The sequence below is a fragment of the Sciurus vulgaris genome (genome assembly GCF_902686455.1).
Source record: "Sciurus vulgaris genome assembly, chromosome: 2".
Classification (NCBI taxonomy): domain Eukaryota; kingdom Metazoa; phylum Chordata; class Mammalia; order Rodentia; family Sciuridae; genus Sciurus; species Sciurus vulgaris.
In genome coordinates, this window is record NC_136462.1 from 16,618,722 (window position 1) to 16,639,576 (window position 20,855).

A 20,855-nucleotide genomic window follows, 5' to 3' on the forward strand; every position below is an offset into this window, starting at 1 on the left:
GGTCGCCGACGGTTCGCCCAGGGCCTGAGAGGCGGGTGGGGACCGGACCCTGGGGCTCCGGACGCGGGCCAGGCGGAAGAGTAACCCGCGGGGGCTCCAGCCTGGCTGCGGCCGGAGCAGCTCCCGTTCTTTCCAGGGCTCCGGACGGGGCGGGGCGAGCGCGACAGGGGCGGGGCGAGCGCGGGACCGCGCGCTTGTCGCTCAGCTCGCCTCGGGAGCGCGCGGCGCGGGCCCGCGGGCTGTGGCGACGAGGCCGCGGCTGAGCGCGAGTGCCGCAGGTGACCCGAGCGGCAAGCTGGTGCGCGGGCAGCGGCTGAGGAGCGGAGGAGCTGCGGGCTGGAGGCGGGCCTTCGCTCCGCTCCTCTCTCGGCCTCGGCGCTGCGGGCTCAGCAGACTCGGCGAGCTGAGGCGGGCGGAGGGCCCGCGGCACCCACTTGACGGCCGGCGGCGCCCGCGGCCCTCAGCATGTTCCGCGAGGCGAGGGTTGTCCTCCCGCCCGTGGGCTGAGGCGGCGGCGGCCACACCGGCGAGATGCACCTGCCGGGCGCAGCTTAGAGGACGCGGCAGGCGGGAAGTGCCGGCCGCCGGCGGGAGGGCGTTCTTCGCAGGGCCGCCGCCTCCCGCGGCCGCCGCGGGCCCGAGCCGGAGCGGCGGGGTGGGCGCCGCGACATGGCGGCCCGGAGCGCCCCGAGTTGCCACCTGCGGCTCGAGTGGGTGTACGGCTACCGGGGCCACCAGTGCCGCAACAACCTCTACTACACGGCGGCCAAGGAGATCGTGTACTTCGTGGCGGGGGTCGGCGTGGTGTACAGCCCGCGGGAGCACCGGCAGAAGTTCTACCGCGGCCACAGCGACGACATCATCAGGTGCGGTGGGGGCCGCCGCCGCGCGCGACTTTGCACCTGTCTGCTGCTGCGGGCGGCCTCGCGGGGACTGGGACCCGCAGCCCTCGGTCCCGAGCCCACCCCGTAGGCGCTCTGCCTTTCCCCCGCTTCCGATGCCCGGGACCTTCTCGGGTCCCTGCGGTAAGGTCGGGTCCTAAGGTCCCCGGGGGTTCCGTTCGATAGCCTCGTGCACCGCCCCCCCCCCCCCCCATCAAAATGATGAAAACTGCGGAAAGGTTATTTTGTTAGCACTTTGTGTTTTTTAAATCCCCGGAGAGAGTCCTAATTACACGAATTCTTCAGGAGCCGGGGGAGACATCCCACGAGAACTCAGCAGAGCCCCGCAAGCTGCAGGCTGGTGGGGGAGTGACCCGGGGTGGCACTCACCTCTGGGTCGCAATTACTAGTTGGGGTTTCCCTGCCTGCGATCCTGAGCAGACGCGAAGGAAACCCAGCCAAACCCCAGGCAGTCCCTTGGAGGGTAAAATTTGCGTACCCAAAGGCAGTTTGGGGTAGGCAAAAACTGTTTGAAATAATTCCACTGATTTCCAGTTCTCTGGGTTCATCTTCATTAAAGTCCTTCTCAGTAAGTTTACTTTCCTTTTTTTTCGTTTATTAAGTCACAGGTGTTGTGTGTGTACGTAACAGTTTTGTTCTTTCTTAAGCAGTGTCTTAAAGTTGGTCCCCGTGCTTGTTTACATTTCTTTAGTGAGATGGATATTTTAAACGGAATTTTCAATTAATATCTCAATGGAACTTTGGTGGTGAAGTTAGGAGCTTCAGCAGTTACTCTAGATGATTCATTATTACCTCAAGTATAGCATATTTTGTCCTTTATGGAGAATAATATATTGCCAACATTTTGAGAATGTGAATGCGCTGCTTCTGGGATTTTAACAGATTCTGTGTTTGGGTTTGGTAGCTTAATTTTATTCCTTTATGTACGTTTCACAGGCTTTAAATCCGGTATCTTGGTTTGTTGTCTTGGAGGCAAGAAGCTGTGATACTAAAATTCCTTAAGTAAAGTTGTTCTGTTTTGTATCTCTGTGTATCTGTAATGTGTAGGAGGGGAAAGGAGGCCTAGGACAAGATGGAATAAAGATAAAAACAAAAATTGAGATTGCTGAATAGGGACTAAAGCGTCTTATTTTAAAATCTTTTTTTTTTTTTTTTTTTAAGACATCAGAGTGAAAATTTTCTAGATGTACTTATTGTATTGCTTTGGAAAGGAACCTGACAAGCCATTTTATTTTCCTCAAGTTAGGATTTTTTTTGTTGTTGTGGTGATCAGAGTTATAAAATTAGGGTAACCATCCAAATTACTAATAAAGCAGAACTCATAGTAATTATTTATGTTGTTATTCACTGGAGAGGAGTGTTCCAGTTTTTTTTTTTCTTTTCTTTTCTTGTGATCTTTTCAAGTCTCTTCTCCCCTTTTCCATTGTATTTGGTCTCCTGGAGCATCAGGCATAAAGCTTTACCTAGATCAAGCAGCCTGGACTAAAGTCCTGCTCCAGATATTGTCCCTTTGTTTAAATTCAGTTAGTGGTCCAGGTGTGAAGGGTATTGTCTTGTTTATTCTTCCAGCAGTAATTAAAGGCATTACTATATGTCACACTACTTGAATTTTTAGAATTGGTTTCAGTAAACTGTAAGGAAGGTAATGCTTTTGCCTTCTTCTGGAATAGTTGCACAGTATATATATCAAAATATTTCAAAATGACAAACATACTCTAATTTTTCCATAATTAAATATGTGCCTGTGATTTATGCAAATGACACATCATTAAATAATTTATAATAAGTGTCCTGAAAAGTTGCAATGAAGTTATAAAATCTGAGTCATATTGCATATTGAAATTGGGGGCCCAAATTTAATACAGGACTAAGAATATAATTTAGAAATCAGTCAAAGGGCTCTGGAAATTTTATTTCAAATAGTTTTTATTTGTGAATTAGATCAGGCAAATATTAAAACCTCTGAATTTTTTTCAGTTCAGTGTTTGACTTACAAGAACCTATTCCAGTAATTTTCAATTATATAACAGCAGAAGATGTAATATTCACAAATGTGATGCTTTGTGGAAAACAAGGACTGTAATATTAGCATTAGTAAATTGCTATTGTCATCAGCTTTGTTTCCACATTTGCTTAAAACTTACTTAAAAGTTATTGGTCAAATGTGACCTAATTTGGATCTAAGATTATTTCAAAATGAGCAGGTCTTTGTCCTTAGGATTTGAAAATGTTGGTGCGGTATTGGTTGTAAAGATTGAATCATGACAGTATTTCATTTGTTTAGTGGTTCTCCTATAATCTTTCTGCCATCTAGGATTGCCAGTGATGGTGCCATGTGACTTCTCATCATTTTTTCTGCATTACTTGTAGTTGTCTTCTTTTTGCCATGTATCTGTATATACTGTACCTCTGTAGTCACTTATCCTTTACTATTATTTATTCCAGTAACTGGTTTATATATAGAATGGGCTTCAGAATGCCAAGAATGACACAGGACTTTGAGTTATTCTTTTTATTCTGTGTCTCAAGTTGTATTGATATAATTTTCTAGTTATGATGTGTTCACGAAATGTTTAAGACTGTTATAAAGTACTAGACTAGTACTAGTTTTATCATAAAGATACACATCAATAACCTGGACTATGTTTTGAAACTTGTCAGTTTTCTTCCAAACAAAGGATATGATAGCTTTTAAAATTTGTTTTCTTTGTTGCCCAATCAACATTATTTTTGCATGTTTGTTCTTTTATAGTGGGTTTTATCAAAAGTTTTTAGATGATTTATACCAGTGAAGGCCATTGATGGAATGTAATGAACTTGGTGCATTTTGGTACTTCCTCTGGTTTCCTTATAGGGATGATCAGGACCCATTATTTACATATTTTGTAGTTATAGATTTTCCAGTGCATTTGTTGTTGTTAACACTTGGTGAATGTATTTCACAGAAGGATAATGAGTTTAAATGACATTGCATCTGAAATACTTTGAAAAGTCTGCTATGTGCTTGCCCGTTAGAATAATAATTCACTGTTTTTAGGTATAGCTTTTTTTTAGGACAAAATGGTAGGTGTTGTAACTCTTTAATTGTGGTACATGGTATTCTTAAGAAGTAAAATCCATCAAATCTCACTGTAACCTATTAAAGGTATCTTATGACAGCTTAGTATTTATGGCATAGAAACTTCGTTTATTAAACACAAGTCAAACTTGTACTTGAAAAGGCAATTCAGAATAGACATTAACATGATGGATCAGTATTTTTTTGTGTTTATGTGGGTCCAGCATAGCAACTGTTAAAGATCTGGCAGGAATCACTGCAAACCCTCTTGTAGACTGTGTTCATTATTTCTCAAAGCTGGTTGATTATCAAAATAATTGGAAGACCTTTTTACAAAATTTCCAGCTTTTCTCTCAGATGCACTGTCAGAATTCTCTATGGTGGAAGCCTAGGAATCTGTTCTTTAAAAAGTGCCTTACGTGATTTTGGTTAGGAAACATACTGCCATCCTATATTCTTAACATAAGTAGTTTGAGAAGTGAACATAAATCCTTTCCTCAAACCTGATACCAGCATTTTTGTAAGCATTAAGTAACACCCAGAGTAGTGATTCAGAGAGTATTAGACTGCATACAGGTTTAATAAAATGCCCTATGTTTAAGTAACTAGAATTAGGTGAACTTTCACAGCTTTATAATGATTTTGTTTGCTAAGACTTCCTTTTATGTGTCTGGTATCAAAACATTTATGCTTATTTACTTTTCAAATGCTACATAATTAAATGTATAAAATTAAGGGAAAGGTAGGAAATATCTGAGTGTCTGCACACACCTGTAATCCTAGGGACTCGGGAGGCTGAGGCAGGAGGACTGCAAGTTCAAAGTCAGCCTCAGCAATTTAGTGAAGCCCTAAGCAACTTGGCAAGACCCTATATCAAAATGAAAAATAAAAAAGGGCTGGGGATGTTGCTCAGTGGTTGAGCGTCCCTGGGTTCAATCCCTGGTGCCAAAAGATAATAATAATAATAAAAGAAATTATCTAGAATAATAATCAAGTTTGCCATAATAATAATAAAGTTTGTATTGACTGTATTGCTGTATTTTTATTGTTAGAAAAAAGCCAAGTTTTAAAATTCACATTTTAAATATTTTCCTTTATTATAATTCTTACATGAAAATATGCAGATCATTAATAAGATAGAAGGTCTTTGGATATATATTATGGAAAACATATTAAATGAGCTTTTAGAAACTACTAAGAACTTACTGTTATTTCCAGTTTCTCACTTATCAAAGAAATATTTTTGAGCATCTGCTTTGTGCAAAGACCCCTGACATCATCTCAGAGTTTAAAAATTCAATGAAGTTAATTATCAATTAGAATACTATATGTACTAGGGATATCTCTAGCATACTTGTGATATGTACGTGGGGACATAACAGTCCCTAATGTTTTTTAGAGAATACAGAGTCTATATAAGGAAACAAGTAGAAATAGTCATCAAAGAAAGTCAAACAAGAAATAGTCATCAAAAGAAATGAATGAAGGTATAGAATTCTGGGAAGAAGTAACATCATATGTAGGGGTCTTATGAGAATCTTAGAAAGGATTGTTAGCACTATCTTTAGTTCCTTTTACTCTTGGCTCTTTTCTGTTTCTCTGTCACAGTTCTTGTCAAGATCAGGAATGACCTCCATATTGCCAAATCCAGTGCTCAATTATCAGTTGTCATCTTTTTTGATTTTTCATCATTTGACACAGTTGGTCACTCTCTCCTTTTTAAAACACTTTATTTTTCATTTAAAATTATAACCAATACATAAAATGCAAAAATTATACATATTTATGGGGTACCATGCACTGTTTTGATACATGTATACATTATTTATTATTTAAGTCATGTTAAACATGGAAACATTCATTTCTTTGTGGTGAAAACATTCAAAATCCTTTCTTGTAGAATTATGAAACATACAGTACATTGTCATTATCTATAATCACCCTACTGTGCAGTACCATACCAGAACTTCTTGCTCCCATCTAACTATAACTTAGTACCCACTGATCAACCTTTTTCTCTCCTCCCTCCCCTCTACTCTTCCTATCCTCTGGTAACCACTATTCTACTCTCAAGTTCTATGAATTCAACTTTTTTTTTATATTCCATATGTATTGCATTTCTGTGCCCAGTTTATTTCACTTAACATAATCATCTCCAGTTCTGTTCATGTTGTCAGAAATGATAGATTTCATGTGTTTATGGGTAAATAGTATTCCATTTTGTATATGTACCACATTTTCTTTATTTACCTTCAGGTTTCTCAGTCATGAAAGACATTTAGATTGTTTTCATGTCTTGGCTATTATGACTAGTGCTGCAATAAACACAGGAGTCTCTTTGACACACTGATTTCATTTCCTTTGGATATATACCCAGTAGTAGGGTTGCTAGATATATGGCATTAAGACACTTTCATAAGTGGCATCTGGAACACATCTATTTTTTTATTTACTTTTTCTTACAGCAAGTAATTATTGAGTATTACTCTCTAGGGATTGTACTTAGCACTAGAACTATAGCAGTGAACCAGATAGGAAAAATTCTACATCTATGTGGGGGGTATATGTGGAATTAACCAGGTAAATTTTATAAGTGTGTGTATGTATCTATTTATGTATATATGTAAAGTTTGTCTTAAGAACCAAGGAGAAAAAAAAAAACTGGAAAGTGAGATAAAGGCTGTTGAGAAGAGTTCACTTAGGCTGGCAAAAGAGGTCTCACTGCAAAGCTGAGACTTGAGTAGAGACTTGGAGGTGAGGAGGAAATGACACATTAGGCAAAGGGACTATCAAGTGCAAAAGCCTAAGTTAAAGACCTATATTTGAAGATCAGTAAGTGTGTCTGAGGTAGAGTGAAATTGGGGATCAGTAGTAAGGAATGAGGTTTGATGAGGTTATGGTGCTGGGGGCAGATTGTGTAGGCTATTTAGAGAATTTTGGCCTTCCCACCTGAGACCGGAAATTATTTGAACAATTAATTGAAATTAATGATGTAATTTGACTTATAATTTAACAAAGTCACTCTAGTTCCTATATTGAGAACAGACTGATGGGTGGAGAGGCAGGATAGAAGCAGGGAAACATCTTAATTCAGTCAAGAGATTTGGTGGTAGCTGTGAAAGTAATGAGAGGTCAAATTCTGGATATATTTTGAAGATAGAGGCAGTATTGTTTACTAATGGATCAGATATAAATCGTGTGAGAAAAGAAAAGTCAATGATGATCACAGAATTTTTGGTCAGAACAAATGAAAGAATGAAGTTACTAGTTAATTAGGAATGATTGGCAAGAGTAAATTTTCTATTTTGGGAAGGGAAAAATCAGAAGCTCTATTTAAAAAGTGTTTGGTACTACCTAATAGAAAACGAAGTGGGACTGAAAATTAGGCAGATGAACAAACTTGTCTATAATTTAAGGAAGCAATCCAGGTTGGCTTGGTGTCAGTTTGGGTGTTATCAGCATGTAGAAATCATTTAAACCGATAAACCTGGATAAGGTCACTAAAGGAGCGAGTATTAGATTAAGAGAAAGGATCTTTAAAAAAAAAAAAAAAAGGATTCTTTTGTTACTCCAACATTTAAATGTAGCGTTGAAGAACTTAAAAAAAAAATGTCCAAAGAAGAGATAGAAAAACCAGGGGGTGGCAGGGATGGGAACGTGGAAGGCAAGTGAAATATATTTCAGGAAGGAGTGACCAGCTGCATAAAGTAAGCTGAGGACCACTTCATCTTAGTGGAAGTGTAGCTGTTTTACAGTTATAATCACGACTCCCCAGGAGTCTGTTATTTCCTGACAGGAGAAATGGGGGAGGAAAAAAAGAACTCAAAATGAGTCATTATTAATACAGACAACTAGCATTTTTTTAAAAGATTTATTTCTGCAGCTCCTTTTTTACTTGGTTATTAAGAAAAAAATGGCACTTGACTGGCAGACCTAGATTCTTGCTACTCAAAAGTGTGGTCTTCATACTAACTGTATTAGCATCACCTGGAAACTATTAGAAGTACAGATTCTCAGGACTTACCCATACATACCAAATCAGAAACTCTAGGTGTGAATCGAGCAATTGGTTTTAATCACCTTCAGGTGCTGTTGATAATAGTCTGAAGTTTGAGAACCACTGCTCTAAATTCTTGATCCCCAAACCTGGTTACATTCTAGAATCACTTGGACAGTTAAAAACAAAGCAAATAAAATAAAGCCACCTCTCAGTCCTAGAAGTTCTGGTTTAATTTGGTTAGAACAGGACCCAGTTGTAGTTTATTTGTTGTTGTTTCCTTCAGTTTTTAATTTTTAAGCTTCCCAGATGATTCAAATATGTAGCTAAGGTTGAAAACTACGTAGTAGTAATCCATGTTCAGTTGGTGAGCTAGGCATCGACCTGAGAAACAAGGCCTACCCAATTCATTCACTTTGTCTTATGTAATGTGGCTAATTTGCCAAGTCCTGGGACTCTGTTCAGTACCTTACCTCTCTCCCCTGCTAACATCCATGTTTGTAGATTTATTACCAAAAAAAAAAAAAAAAAAAAAAAATCCTTAGTATAGTTTTCCATTGATGGCTGTATTCAGTATCATCAGGGTTGAAAACATTAAAAGACATCTAGATATGCCACCTCACCAGTCCAGACAAAACTCATTTGCTGGGGACCTGGAGGGTCAAAATATGTACATGGTTGTTTGCATCCTGAATAGTATCAGGTGAGATATATTGTAACCCAGTGCCTCGGGTGATGATTTCAACAGACTTATGAATTAGTTGCAGTTGGTTTGGCTGAATGGTTTGGATTATGAAAAGCTTGAGGTTGTACATTAGTGAATTTCTCTCTTGGAGCCCGAATCTGTAGTCATAAGTAGACCAAACATCTAATATATTAACATTTGATAGGACACGTGAATACCCATGAGAAGGGACAGATCCTCCCCACTCTATTGAAATTCTCAAGTGGATGTTTTTGAAATAGCACCCTGGGGTTGGGGGCCGAGTTCAGTGGTAGGATGTGTACTTAGTATGTTTTGAGGCCCTGGTTTCAATCCCTAGCATAAAAAAAAAAAAAACGAGGGAGGGAGGAAAGGAGGAAGAGAGAGAGAATATGATGAATGAGAATGAATAATAATCTAGGGTTATGTGCATTCAAGGCAAGATATTCTGGAATACTATATTTTGTAGCTTGTGACTATATTTGCCACTAACCAAGCATGAAGCAACTGACTGACTTGCCTTTAGTCTAGCAAGTATCCTCCCTTGTATCTTCAATAGGGATTAATATTCTAGCAAAGGGTTATTCCTAGCCAGTGTAAACAAGTTGCCTTGGCTACACTGGACTCTATTCTGATTATAGGATGGCATATGGCATTGCCATATTGGCTAAAGACAGCAAGAGCTGAAATGAAAATCTTAACTGTGGATCCTATTTCCAGTATCATACCCTATTGGCCAATATAAATTAAAAGTAGATTGTGTTATATGGTACCCACTTTACAACAGTTGACATGCACATATACCTGAAGTAGTAAGCATTGGTAGAGAACACTAAATATTTGTCTGGTGTTGACTTCTACGATGAGAGGATACATATGGGACTGAAAGTGGACATTGTACAGTAGATCTAGATATTTGTGAGGCTATCAGGCAATGCATGATAAAACAAAATTTTTAATTTTTCCTCCTGGGATAGGCAACACATATTATGTTGGATTAGTAAGTAAAAGGTGGTGATTATGGAAGATGTTAGCTGAGATTTCACTCTAAAAGTTACTTTATTCTTCACAACCATGGGGAGAATACCTGGTTTTACTTTAATCCAGAGTCTGGATAATCTAGAGATAAAACAGAGATAGGTTGGATGTGAGGTGAGAATTCTGGATTGTTTTATTGCCAAAGTATGGATGATGTGAACCTCCAGATGGGGCCCAAGAAAAGGGTGCTTAGTCATGTGTATTGCAAATATGGAATGCATGGAAGAACAGGGAACATCTAACTGACATGAAAGACCCAAAAATAAACTGATGGCAAGAAAAGTGAATAATTTAGTCTTGTTTCTCACACCAGTTAGAAAACCTGTTACACAATTGCTGTCAGTCTCTGAGTCGAGGAAATCCTGCTGCTCTCCCTGTTCCTAGGAATCACGTAACTACTTAACTTCTCACCCAAAGATGACATTCATTCTCTATCTCAAATCCATTAGAATCTCTTTCCATCACTCAAAGAGGACTTACTTTCTTGGTCAAAATTTATAATACTAAGATGCAACTGCCTCTATTGTAGAAGGTTGTATTACATAAATCATTTCAATATATGGGTGGCAGGTGATGCCAGTTGCTATAGGCAGTTAATTTTGTTGATTTTACTCAGTATAATGTTGTTCATAGTATTATTTAACTTGGCCAAAGAGCATGATGTAACCTGGTCTGACCATTTCAGTGCCCATGTCTTTTTAAGAAGTAAGGTTCATCAGGGAGCAGGCATTATTACCAACCAAAAGTGGAAAGGGAAAGTGGAAAGGGCCATTCCAAGTCTTGCAGCATAGATTATAACTAACTAGAGTTCAAAGACTGGTCATCATTACTTGGTTACAGTGTGATTTTGCTAATTATTAGTTAACTTATGGATAGTATACTTAAAACATAAAAACCACACAGTGTGACAGAAATTTTATGTGAAACCTGGACATACATTGAAAAAAGGCAGTTTTTGCAGTCATATAAAGAGACTAGATAGAAATTTGAGATCTACATAATAGAGATTATGAGAGACTTGCTAGGTTCTTTACTAGAGGGTTATTTTAAATTATTAATATATGTTTTTATAGAAAATTGACAGGCATTAAAAAAGAAGGAAAATGTTTACCAAAAGTCATGTAATCTAGAGACATTTCTCTTGTGTTTTAGATTATTCCCTTTTAAGTGTTTTTTTTTTTGTTGTTGTTACATGTATTCGTAAATAGTTGAGGTCACAGTATATATAAAATTTTGAATTCTGTACTTTTTTACTTAACATTATATTAGAAGCTTTCCTCAGTATTATGAAAATCCATATACATGTTTTGATTTTTCATTCTCTCAGCAGTACTGAGAGTTGAACCAAGACCTTGCAATTGTGAGGCAACCCATACTTGCTTTTAATGACTGTGTGAGAGTCCATCCTGTGAGTGTACCATACTTATGGAACCATTTCTTAAATGTTGGACATTAGGGTGGATTTTGCTGTTAAAAAGATGATACATGAAAATAATTGCACATAAGAATTTTTCTTTACTGAGAACTATTTTTTTGGAAAAATTCTTTGACATTATGAGCTTCTTGAAAATTCAGTTAATAATTTTGATTGAATACCTACTATATACCTACTATATACCAGTCAGTCATTATTGTCAGTCCTCAAGTTTTTTAAAAATATTTTTTAGTTGTCAATGGATCTTTTTAAATTTATTTACATATATGCAGTGTTGAGGATCAAACCCACAGCCTCACAAATGCCAGGTAAGCACTCTACCACTGAGCCACAACTCCAGCCCCAGGTCCTCAGGTTTTAATATCAACAAAAAATAGAAATGTCTCTGTCCTTTTGAAGTATAAATTCTAGTGGGAAGAGTAAGATAATAAGTGTATAATAAAAGTCTTAGGTAGCTGATAAATAAGGTAATGAATAGAATATGTTGGAATGACTAGCGGGAGTTAGGGGATGCTTCTCTGAGCAAGATATATTTGACCTACAACATTATTGAGGCAGAGATTTGGGAGATCATTCTAGACAGAGTGTAATAAGCTTGGCCTTTTTAAGGAACAGAAAGACCAGTGTGACTGGAGTGTAGTGAACACAAGGGAAAATGATAGGTTTTTTTGTTTTTGTTTTTAAATAGAACCTCTTGCCTTCCTAGATACTTCCAGTTTTGTCCTAGATCAATAGGAAGGTGTTGGAGAGTTTTAACCAGGTGAATGATGAGGTCAAATTTATATTGTTCTCAAAGATCATTCTGGCTATGTTGCAATAATGGAAGAAAGATGGGTGATCAGAAGTTTACTAAAGGACCCCTGATGTAAAATGAATGCTGGTCCAGGTTAGGATTGTGAGATAAGGGTGATAATAGAAATAATAGGACAGATAATAGGAAAAGAAGTGACAAGAATGTCTAGATTCTTGAGATGAGCGATTGAGTAGATGGTGATACCATTTACTCAGATGAGTAGGAGCGAATGGGGAGTGTAAGGAAGAAATCAAATGCCTTTTTGAACTTACTAACTTTGAGTGATACATCCTTTTCTCTTGGTTAGAGATATATAGATTTGGAGGCTATCACTGTACATATGCATTGAAAACCATAGGATTGAATGAACTCACCTGGGAAAGAAAGGGAAGACAGCCAAGACAAAGCCCTCTGACACTGATAGAGGTTGGGTATAGGATGCAGGCCCTGAGAAAGAAGACAGGAGGAGCTGATAGATTAGAATCAGGAAAGCCTAGACAGGAAAGTATTTCAAAAAAGTAGTGGTAAGTTGTGTTGAATATTGCTGAAAAAATGGAGGAAAAATAAGGATATGCAATTTACCATTAGATTTGGGAAGATTGCACATGCCCTCGAAAGAACCCAGGGAAGGATAAGGAGAAACACTATTTGGAATATGTTGAGGCAATACAGGGAGTGAAAAAAAAATGAGGCAACTTTTTTTCAGATGTTTTGCTACAAATGCAAAGTAGGGAAATGGGGTATTATAGGTGAGATTTCCAGGGAGTTCTGTTTAAAAATAGGTATATCTGAATGCTACTAGGAATGACTCAGTAATGAAGAAGCAATAATTCCTGAAAAGTTAATTATAAGTACTTGAAAGTATGAGTAGTGGGATCCAGAACACAAGGGACAAGTTCAAGGAATAGAACCATTTTTTTCATTTTACAAGAGGGAAGTCAGAATTAGCCAATACAGTTGTAGTTAGGATAGTGATAAGTATGAAGCATCTCCTTTGGTAAGTACAAGGCAGGCTTATCAGCTGCAAGGCAGAGGTTGAAGTTGGAGTTGTGGTCATGAAGGGATTTGAAGGTTGACAAAAGAATGCTAAGTGTTTAATAGAGTTGTCTAATGCTGTAAAATGCTCATTTGAGATCTATGAGATAGATTTAGAGAAATTGATTAACAACTGTATATAAGAAGAAAAATCTGTGAAGATAACTACAGCCATTTTTGTTTATTATTACTTTATAGTTTTGGTAGATTTAGAAATTAAATGCCTGAAATAACAACTTGTTATTGCAGCATTTAATGACAGCGCTGACACCTAATCAATTTCCATAACTCAGCAATATTAATAGAAAAAGAAACTAAAAAAAAAAAAAAAAGAATCTAAGCTGGGTGTGGTGAGGCTGATGTAAGGAGTCAAAAGTACAAGGCCAGCCTCAGTAATTTAGTGAGGCCTAAGCAACTTAGTGAGAACCTGCCTCAAAATAAAAAGAACTTGGGATGCAGCTCAGTGGTAGAGAACCCCTGGTTTCAATCCCCAGTACCCCTTCCCACAAACAAAGAATCTGGTTTTTTTCCTATATATTTCAAATGGTGTGGCCCACAATATGGATGGCTAATCTTGTTAAATGTTTTGAAATAGGAATATGCCTTCAAATTGTTACTTCCATCATCTCTTCCCCAAATTAATTCATGTGTCATTGCATTCCACCATATGTTCATCAGTATACCAAGCACTATGAGAATAAAACGTAACTATGAGATATTAAGTTGACCTTAAAGATACCTGGAAAGCACTCATGCTTTCATTCTCTTAAAGAAAATCAGAGCTGTTATTCATCAGCAATACATCCAGCTTCTATCTCAATCCCTCTACTTGTGCATTAGATCCCATATTTTTGCCTATCAGAAATTCTTTTTTTTTTTAACATTTTTAGATGTTGATAAACCTTTATTTATATGTGGTGCTGAGAATCAAACCCAGTGTCTCATACATGCTAGGCCACAACTTACCACTGAGCCACAACCCCATTGTGCCTATCAGAAATTCTTGCCCTCACCTACATCAGTATTTTTGCTCAGTGCTGAATGAACCTTGTGAATATATACAATATGCTCAAAAATAGTCTTTCCAAAAAATACAATAAGCTGGGCATAGTGGACCATGCCTGCAGTCTCAGCAACTTGGGAGGCTAAGGATTGTAACTTTGAGGCCAGCTTCAGCAATTTAGTGAGATCTGCAGCAATTTAGCAAGACCCTCTATCAATAAAAAGGCTGGGGATGCAGGTCAGTGGTAAAGCCCCTAAGTTCAGTCCCCCAGTACAAGAAAGAAAGAAAAGAGAGAGAGAGAGAAGGGGAGAGGGAGAGGAGGAGAGGAGGAGAGGGGAGGAGAGAAAGAAAGAAAGAAAAAAGTTAAAAACAATTAAATATCCATTATGGGGGAAAAATGAGCCCCAACTTAGACTTCACCATATACAAAATGTAACTGAAATTGGGTCATATATCTTGAATGTGAGAACTAAAACTAAAATTTCTAGGAAAAAAGTATAGGAAATAGGGTACAAAATCCTGAATTATAAAAATTTATACATTGAACCTCATTAAAATGATTTTTCAGACTTCAGTAACTGAAGTAGTGTCAGGTATATAATAGTCTCTTAAACTCTCTTCCCCTTAAAGTACAAAACTTCCTCATGACTATGAACTTTCTATGCAGACCAAAGCATAAGCCTTATCTAGAGAATACCAAACTGAAAAAAAAGTAAATAAAAAGAGGAAAAGAAACAAATTCTATCTGCAGTTTCATAAGCTTGCTTCCCTCTCCTCTGCTCAGTGCATAGGGAGAAACCTAAATAATTTTAAAAGTATATCTTGACTGGGTACTGTAAGGATAAAGACAAAGAACTGTACAGAGTGCTATAATCTAGTTAGTAAAATTATTTTTTGTTAGAGCTAGCCATTCTGAAATATATGGGCATACTAAAATAAGTAAATCGGCTATAAATGATGAGAACTTAGTTTCTTATGATTAGAGGGTAAAGTTATAAATAAGAGAAGTTTTAAATGAATCCTGTAGTTTTGGATTAGAATCAAAGGCTTTTATATAAATCATTTTTAAATGTACAAATAAAATATGTACTTTGATTAGTATGTATATATGTGTTTCCTTGCTCTGGCTGCCAAGGCAGCCTAGAAGTACTAACACTCCAGTAATAATGATTATATCTCATGCCCAGTTCTTGTTCAGTAAACACAATTCTCTAATGAAAGGAACTAGGGCTTCCTTGAGAATTAGTTTATTTTGGGCTGTATAGAAAAAACACTGGAATGTTTATCTGCAAGAAAGTGAGTGCTCAAAAAAAAGGTGGTGGCTAGTTGAAAGAATATGAAAACCAACCTCAAGGATCTCCTGAAAGCCAAAAATGGAATACTTTGAGCTATAAAGTAAAAAAGTAATAAAATTTTAGCCCATAGAATAAAACCAGAGTCAGCAAATAAGACTGTGAGCTAAATCTGGCTTTCTACCTATTTTTGTGAATGAAGTTTTATTGGGAAACATGAGTTTTGTTACATTAGTACTTTGTAACCTCGTTTTCTTTATTGCATCCCTAAGGAATAATAAAGTACTTAGGTATTTTTTCCTATATGCCCTCACCCATGACAAATTTTAATACCACAGAGTTTGTTAATGTACTGCATGTGTATCTGTGCCTTATATAATAAAAGAATAAGACCACCATGCACGTAAGAACCAGTTTTCACCCCTTTGGAGAAGATATCATTCCTAATGAGAATGTGTGGTTTAAATATTTTCTATGGCCAATTTGGCTATAACAACCCAGTTGAATAGTTGTGGTAGAAACTACATGGTTTTCAAAGCATAAAAGATTTACTATCTACCCTGCCCAGAAAAAGTTTGTTGATTTTAAGAATCAACAAGTTCAAGCTGATATATATCCATGAGTCCAAGCTGATATAAACACACATTGGATTTAACATAACTAACTAACTAACTAACTAACTAACTAACTAACTAACTAACTAACTAACTAAGAAAAATCAGTTCTTCTGTGTAGAGAATTCCAACTAATTACTCTAGATGAAAAGAAGAAAATAAGAGGCTCACTTTAGGCGAATATTATAGTAGAAAATGTTTGGGACAAAATCCGTCAATAGATGCTAATGTTAGTGGGTAAAAGTCTGAGGAGAAGCAGAATTTACCATTTCAAAGTACCTCCCGTAAGATACTGACTACAAACAGAACTTTGTAGTAATTTTACAGTAGCAGTCACCAGTTTAACTAAGGAATCAGGTGTTAAATAACATCAGTGATATTACATATTGACATATGGGACCACTTAGTATGCACTAAGAAGGACAAACATAATTTTTGTGGGATCTTTCCAAAATTGTATAACATTGTTCTAATCAGAAAATATATGTAACAAGTCCATAGTCAGAGATTCTATAAAATAACTCTTCAGAAGTGACAAGGTCATAAAAGAAGAAAAGTCTAAGGAACTGTTACAGACTGGAAGATGCTAAGTAGAAATAACAGCTAAATGTAGGATAGCATGCTGGATAGGATCTTGGAAAAGAAAAAAAGTGAAAAATTTAGTTAATTTTGGATAATCATTTAGTAAATGTTATACGAACATTAATTTCCTCTTCTTGATTTGCATTATGTTTATGTGAAATGTTTGTATTAGGGAAGTGAGGTAGAGATACAAGAAAACTGAATTACTGGGTTTGGTGGCCTGTGTTTGTAGTCCCAATTGCTTGGAAGGCTGAGGCAGGAGGATCACTTGAGCCTGCAAGATAGAGATCAGTTCCACAGGAGAGATACCCTTAAGATGAACAAACAAAAACACACACACAAATAAATAATGAAACAAATGAATACTTTGTACTATTTGTAACCTTTTTATAAGATAAAATTAGTTCAAAATAAAACACTTCTTTGAGAAATTTTATTCCATCAACGTTACCCGTAACAAAATGAAAAGATAATCTACAAACTGGGAGACACATATATTTGAGAAAATAATTATATTAAGAACATTTCAAGAATTCTTTTAAAAAAATTTATAATTGTAGATGGACAGAATGCCTTTATTTTATTTGTTTTTATCTGGTGCTACGGATAGAACCCAGTGCCTCACAAATGCTAGGTGAGTGTTCTGCCACTAAGCCTCAGCCCTCAAGAATTCTTATGCTGACAAACAACCAATTTAAAAATAGGGCTACATATGCCATATGTAGGCCTAGTTGTGGGAAATGCCTGATAGTGTTTGAAGGCTATATATTCAATGTCTAGCCATAGTACAAAGAAAAGGTGCTCTTAGGAGCTGGAGAGTATGAGTAAAAATTACAGAACTCATGGAATTCAAGAAGGGGTTCTCATAGGCAATATTTGATGTCCCTGACTCTCTCTTATGCTGCACGTGCATGGATCTGCCTGAAAATGGCTGATCAAAGGCTTTGAGAATGGAACTACAATCATCCAGGTTTCTGATTTGCTTCGGTGGTATATACATGTGGTAGTACAGCAAAGTATTTAAACACTGAACTAAACATGGGAGCTACAGAAGAAAACTTGGGACATGTGCCCTGAAATGGATTACTTACCTGCTAAAACAAGCAAAAATATCTACATTCTGTAGGAGATCTTAAAGTTCATAATATATTATTCAAAATGCCTAGGCTAAGCTGGGTGCAGTGGCACATGCCTGTAATCCCACCAGCTCCAGAGGCTGAGGCAGGAGGATCTGGAGTTCAGAGCCAGCCTCAGCAAAAAGCAAAGTGCTAAGAAATTCATTGAGACCCAGTCTCTAAATAAAATACAAAATATGGGCTGGTTGAGTGCCCCTGAGTTCAATCCCCAGTACCCCGCCCCCACAAAAAAAGTGTGTATTATTCAACCTCCAGGTGTTAGAATGATCTATTTATCTTGTTGATTTCTAATTTCATTCCCTTATGATCTGATAGGATGCAAGGAATTCCCTCCCTCCTTCTCCCTCCCTTTCCCTATCCCCCTCTCATGTAATTGCTAAGACTGGCTTTGTGTCCTAAAACATGATCTATTTCTGAAAGGAAGTGAATTTGGTTGTTGATTGTCAAAATATTCTATAGATGTCTGTTAGGTTCATTTGATAGCATTTTTAGTTCTGATGAGTCTTTACTTAGTTTATGTCTGTATGACTCATCTAATGGTGAGATAACGTGTTGAAATCACTCAGTATTATGGTCTGTTTGAGTCTTTACATTGGGAAGTGCTTGTTTTATGTATGTAGATGCACCATTGTTTGGATTTACAATACTATTACTTGTTGGATGATTCTCTTAATCAATATGAAGTGACTGCTGTTTCTTCCGATTAATTTTGGCTTGAAGTCTGCTTTTGTCTGGTATGAGAGTGGCTACCCTGCCTTGCTTTTGGTCTCCGTTTGCATGGTATATCTTTTTCCATCCTTTCACCTTCAGCTGTGCATGTCTTTGCCAGTAAGGTGAGCTTCCCATAAACAACATATGATTGAGTCTTGTTTTTTAATCCATTCCGTCAATCTGTGTCTTTTGATTGGAGACTTTAGACCATTTACATTCAGTGTTATTATAGAGAGATGTTATTTTCTGCCATTTTTATTTATTTCTAATGCTTAGTTAAGACTCTTTTAATTGACTATGCTTCTAGTAAGATTCAGCCCTATGCTGGTTCTGAGTTTTTTCATTTCTTCCACATGAAATATTTCATTGAATATGTTTCATAGTGCAGGCTGAGTGGTTATGAATACTTTCAGTTTCTGCCTATCATGGATAGCAGCATCTTAAATTCTGAAGGACAGTTTTGCTGGATTTAGAAATCTTGGTTGGCACCCATTTTCTTTCAGGGCTTGATATGTATCATTCCAAGCTCTCTTGGCTTTGAGAGTCTAGATTGAGAAATCAGTTGAAATCCTAATTGACTTGCCTCTAAATGTGACCTGCCATTTTTTTCTTATAGCTTTTAAAATTCTTGTCCTTGTTTTGTAGATTAGATATTTCATTATAATATGTCTTGGACAGGATCTTTTTTGCTCTTGCCTATTTGGGGTTCTAAATGCCTTTTTATGTGCATTTTTATCTTGTTCCTAAAGTTTGGAATTTTTTTTGTTATTATTTCATTGAAAAGGTTGTGTATTACTTTAGTTTGTATTTTAATCATGGTCTTTTAACATTTTTTCTTTATTATTGACTTTATTTTCAAGATTATATATTTTGTTTTCAAGGCCTTCTATATGATCTAATTTATTGGTGATGCTTTAGCCTGAATTTGATTTATTGAGTCTTTTATTTCCAGGGTTTTCATTTAGTTCTTTTTAGAATCTTTATCACATTTTGAAATGATCTTTCACTTCCTGTATTTTTAAAGGCCATTTCTTATATCTTCTTTTAGTTCATCGATTGTTTTAACTATTAATTTTCTAAAGTCTTTGACAATTTCCTCCATTGTCATTTCAATAGGATCAGTTTTTGAAGTGTTGTGGATCGCTTGGGGGTAATTTGTTACCTTGCTTTTCTTTCTGCTTGTGTATCTTCCTGTCTGTAAGAATGATTATTACTTTTTCTTTTATGCAAGGAACTATTTAGTTTGCTCTTAAGAGCCCCAGGTGGATAAATATCTAATTATTGATACTTTCACTCAATAAATGTCCTTTGCTGCTCCTAGTATCAGCACCACTTTGAGAAAAGACATATTTACTACAATCACTTCAGAGTACAGTCACGTATTAACCTTAGGAAAAACAAAAACTTGTTGATAGTGTTCTTCATAGCCCCTGTAATTTAGGTATAAACTTGTAGTAATGTTCTTTTAGCTTCTGTAGAGATAGCCCTTCTCTTGCAAATTCACGTTTGTGCTTTCTGAGTAAGTCTGTGTTCTGCCATCTTAAAAATATTACATCATTCTGGACTGAGGATGTAGTTCAGTAGTAGAGTACTTGCCTGGTATTCTCCAGGCTCTGGGTTGGTTGCCTAGTATGCAAGAAAAAGAAAGGGAAAAAAAAGAAAAAGAATCTTACATTCTTTCAAGTCTAGGAGAAGGGGGATGAACATTACCTTCTTTCAATCCTAGTGGGAGATGTCTTCCCACTTAGCTATTTTAAAATGTCTTTTGATGATTTTGTAGATTTCAATGTACAAATGTTATTCTTCATTAAATTTATTTCTAGGTATTTCATTTAGTTCTTCTTGATGCTACTAAGTTAAATTGTTTTCTTTTTTCCTTTTTTTTTTTTTTTTTTTTTTGTACTAGGGATTGAACTGCAGGGGTGCTTTGTAACTGAACAGCATTCCCAGCCCTTTTAATTTTTTGGTTTAAGAAAGGGTCTTGTTAAGTTGCTTAGGGCCTTTCTAAATTGTTTTCTTGATTTAATTTTCAGTTCTTTACTAGTATGTAGGAATATAATTGATTTTTATATTGATCTTATATGCTTCAACCTTGTTTAACTTATTAGCTTTCCCTTTTTTGTTTTGGATTTCTTAGGATTTTATATATAAAATCATGTTATCTGCAAGTAAAGTTGGTTTTACTTTTTTCTTTTTGTTTCTTTCTGGACTAGTTAGAATAGTACCATGTAGCAAAAGCTGGCATCTTTGTCTTGTTTCTATACTCCATGGAGTAGCTTTCAGGCTTTCTTTATTAAATATGTTGTTAGCTGTAGTGTTTTATAGATGCTATTTATCGGGTTGAGGAAGTTCCCTTCAATTCTTAGTTTGTTTGTGTTTTTATCATTAAGGGTGGAATTTTGTCAAGTCATTTTTCTGTTTCTGTTGAGATGAATGCACATGATGGGTATTTTTTTTTTACATTTATTCTGTCAAATATATTTGTTGACTCTTCATATGTTGAACCAACCCTGCATTCTCACTCATCATCTTTCACACTGATGACTCATTTAGTGT

The 20,855-nt window shown here is 36.9% G+C and overlaps 1 protein-coding gene across 11 annotated transcripts in view; it reads left to right on the forward strand.

The window, feature by feature from the left end:
* Positions 1–232: 232 nt before the first annotated feature.
* The window catches only part of EML5 (EMAP like 5), a 160,562-nt gene continuing 139,939 nt past the window's right edge, over positions 233–20,855 (forward strand). For all 11 annotated transcript variants that reach the window (XR_013762173.1, XM_079129244.1, XM_079129249.1 and 8 more), the window contains exon 1: positions 233–866. Coding sequence is in view for 10 of the 11 variants with exons in the window: in XM_079129244.1 (XP_078985370.1) it covers positions 670–866 (197 nt within the window). In the remaining variant the exon portion in view is untranslated. The remainder of the gene's footprint in view (positions 867–20,855) is intronic.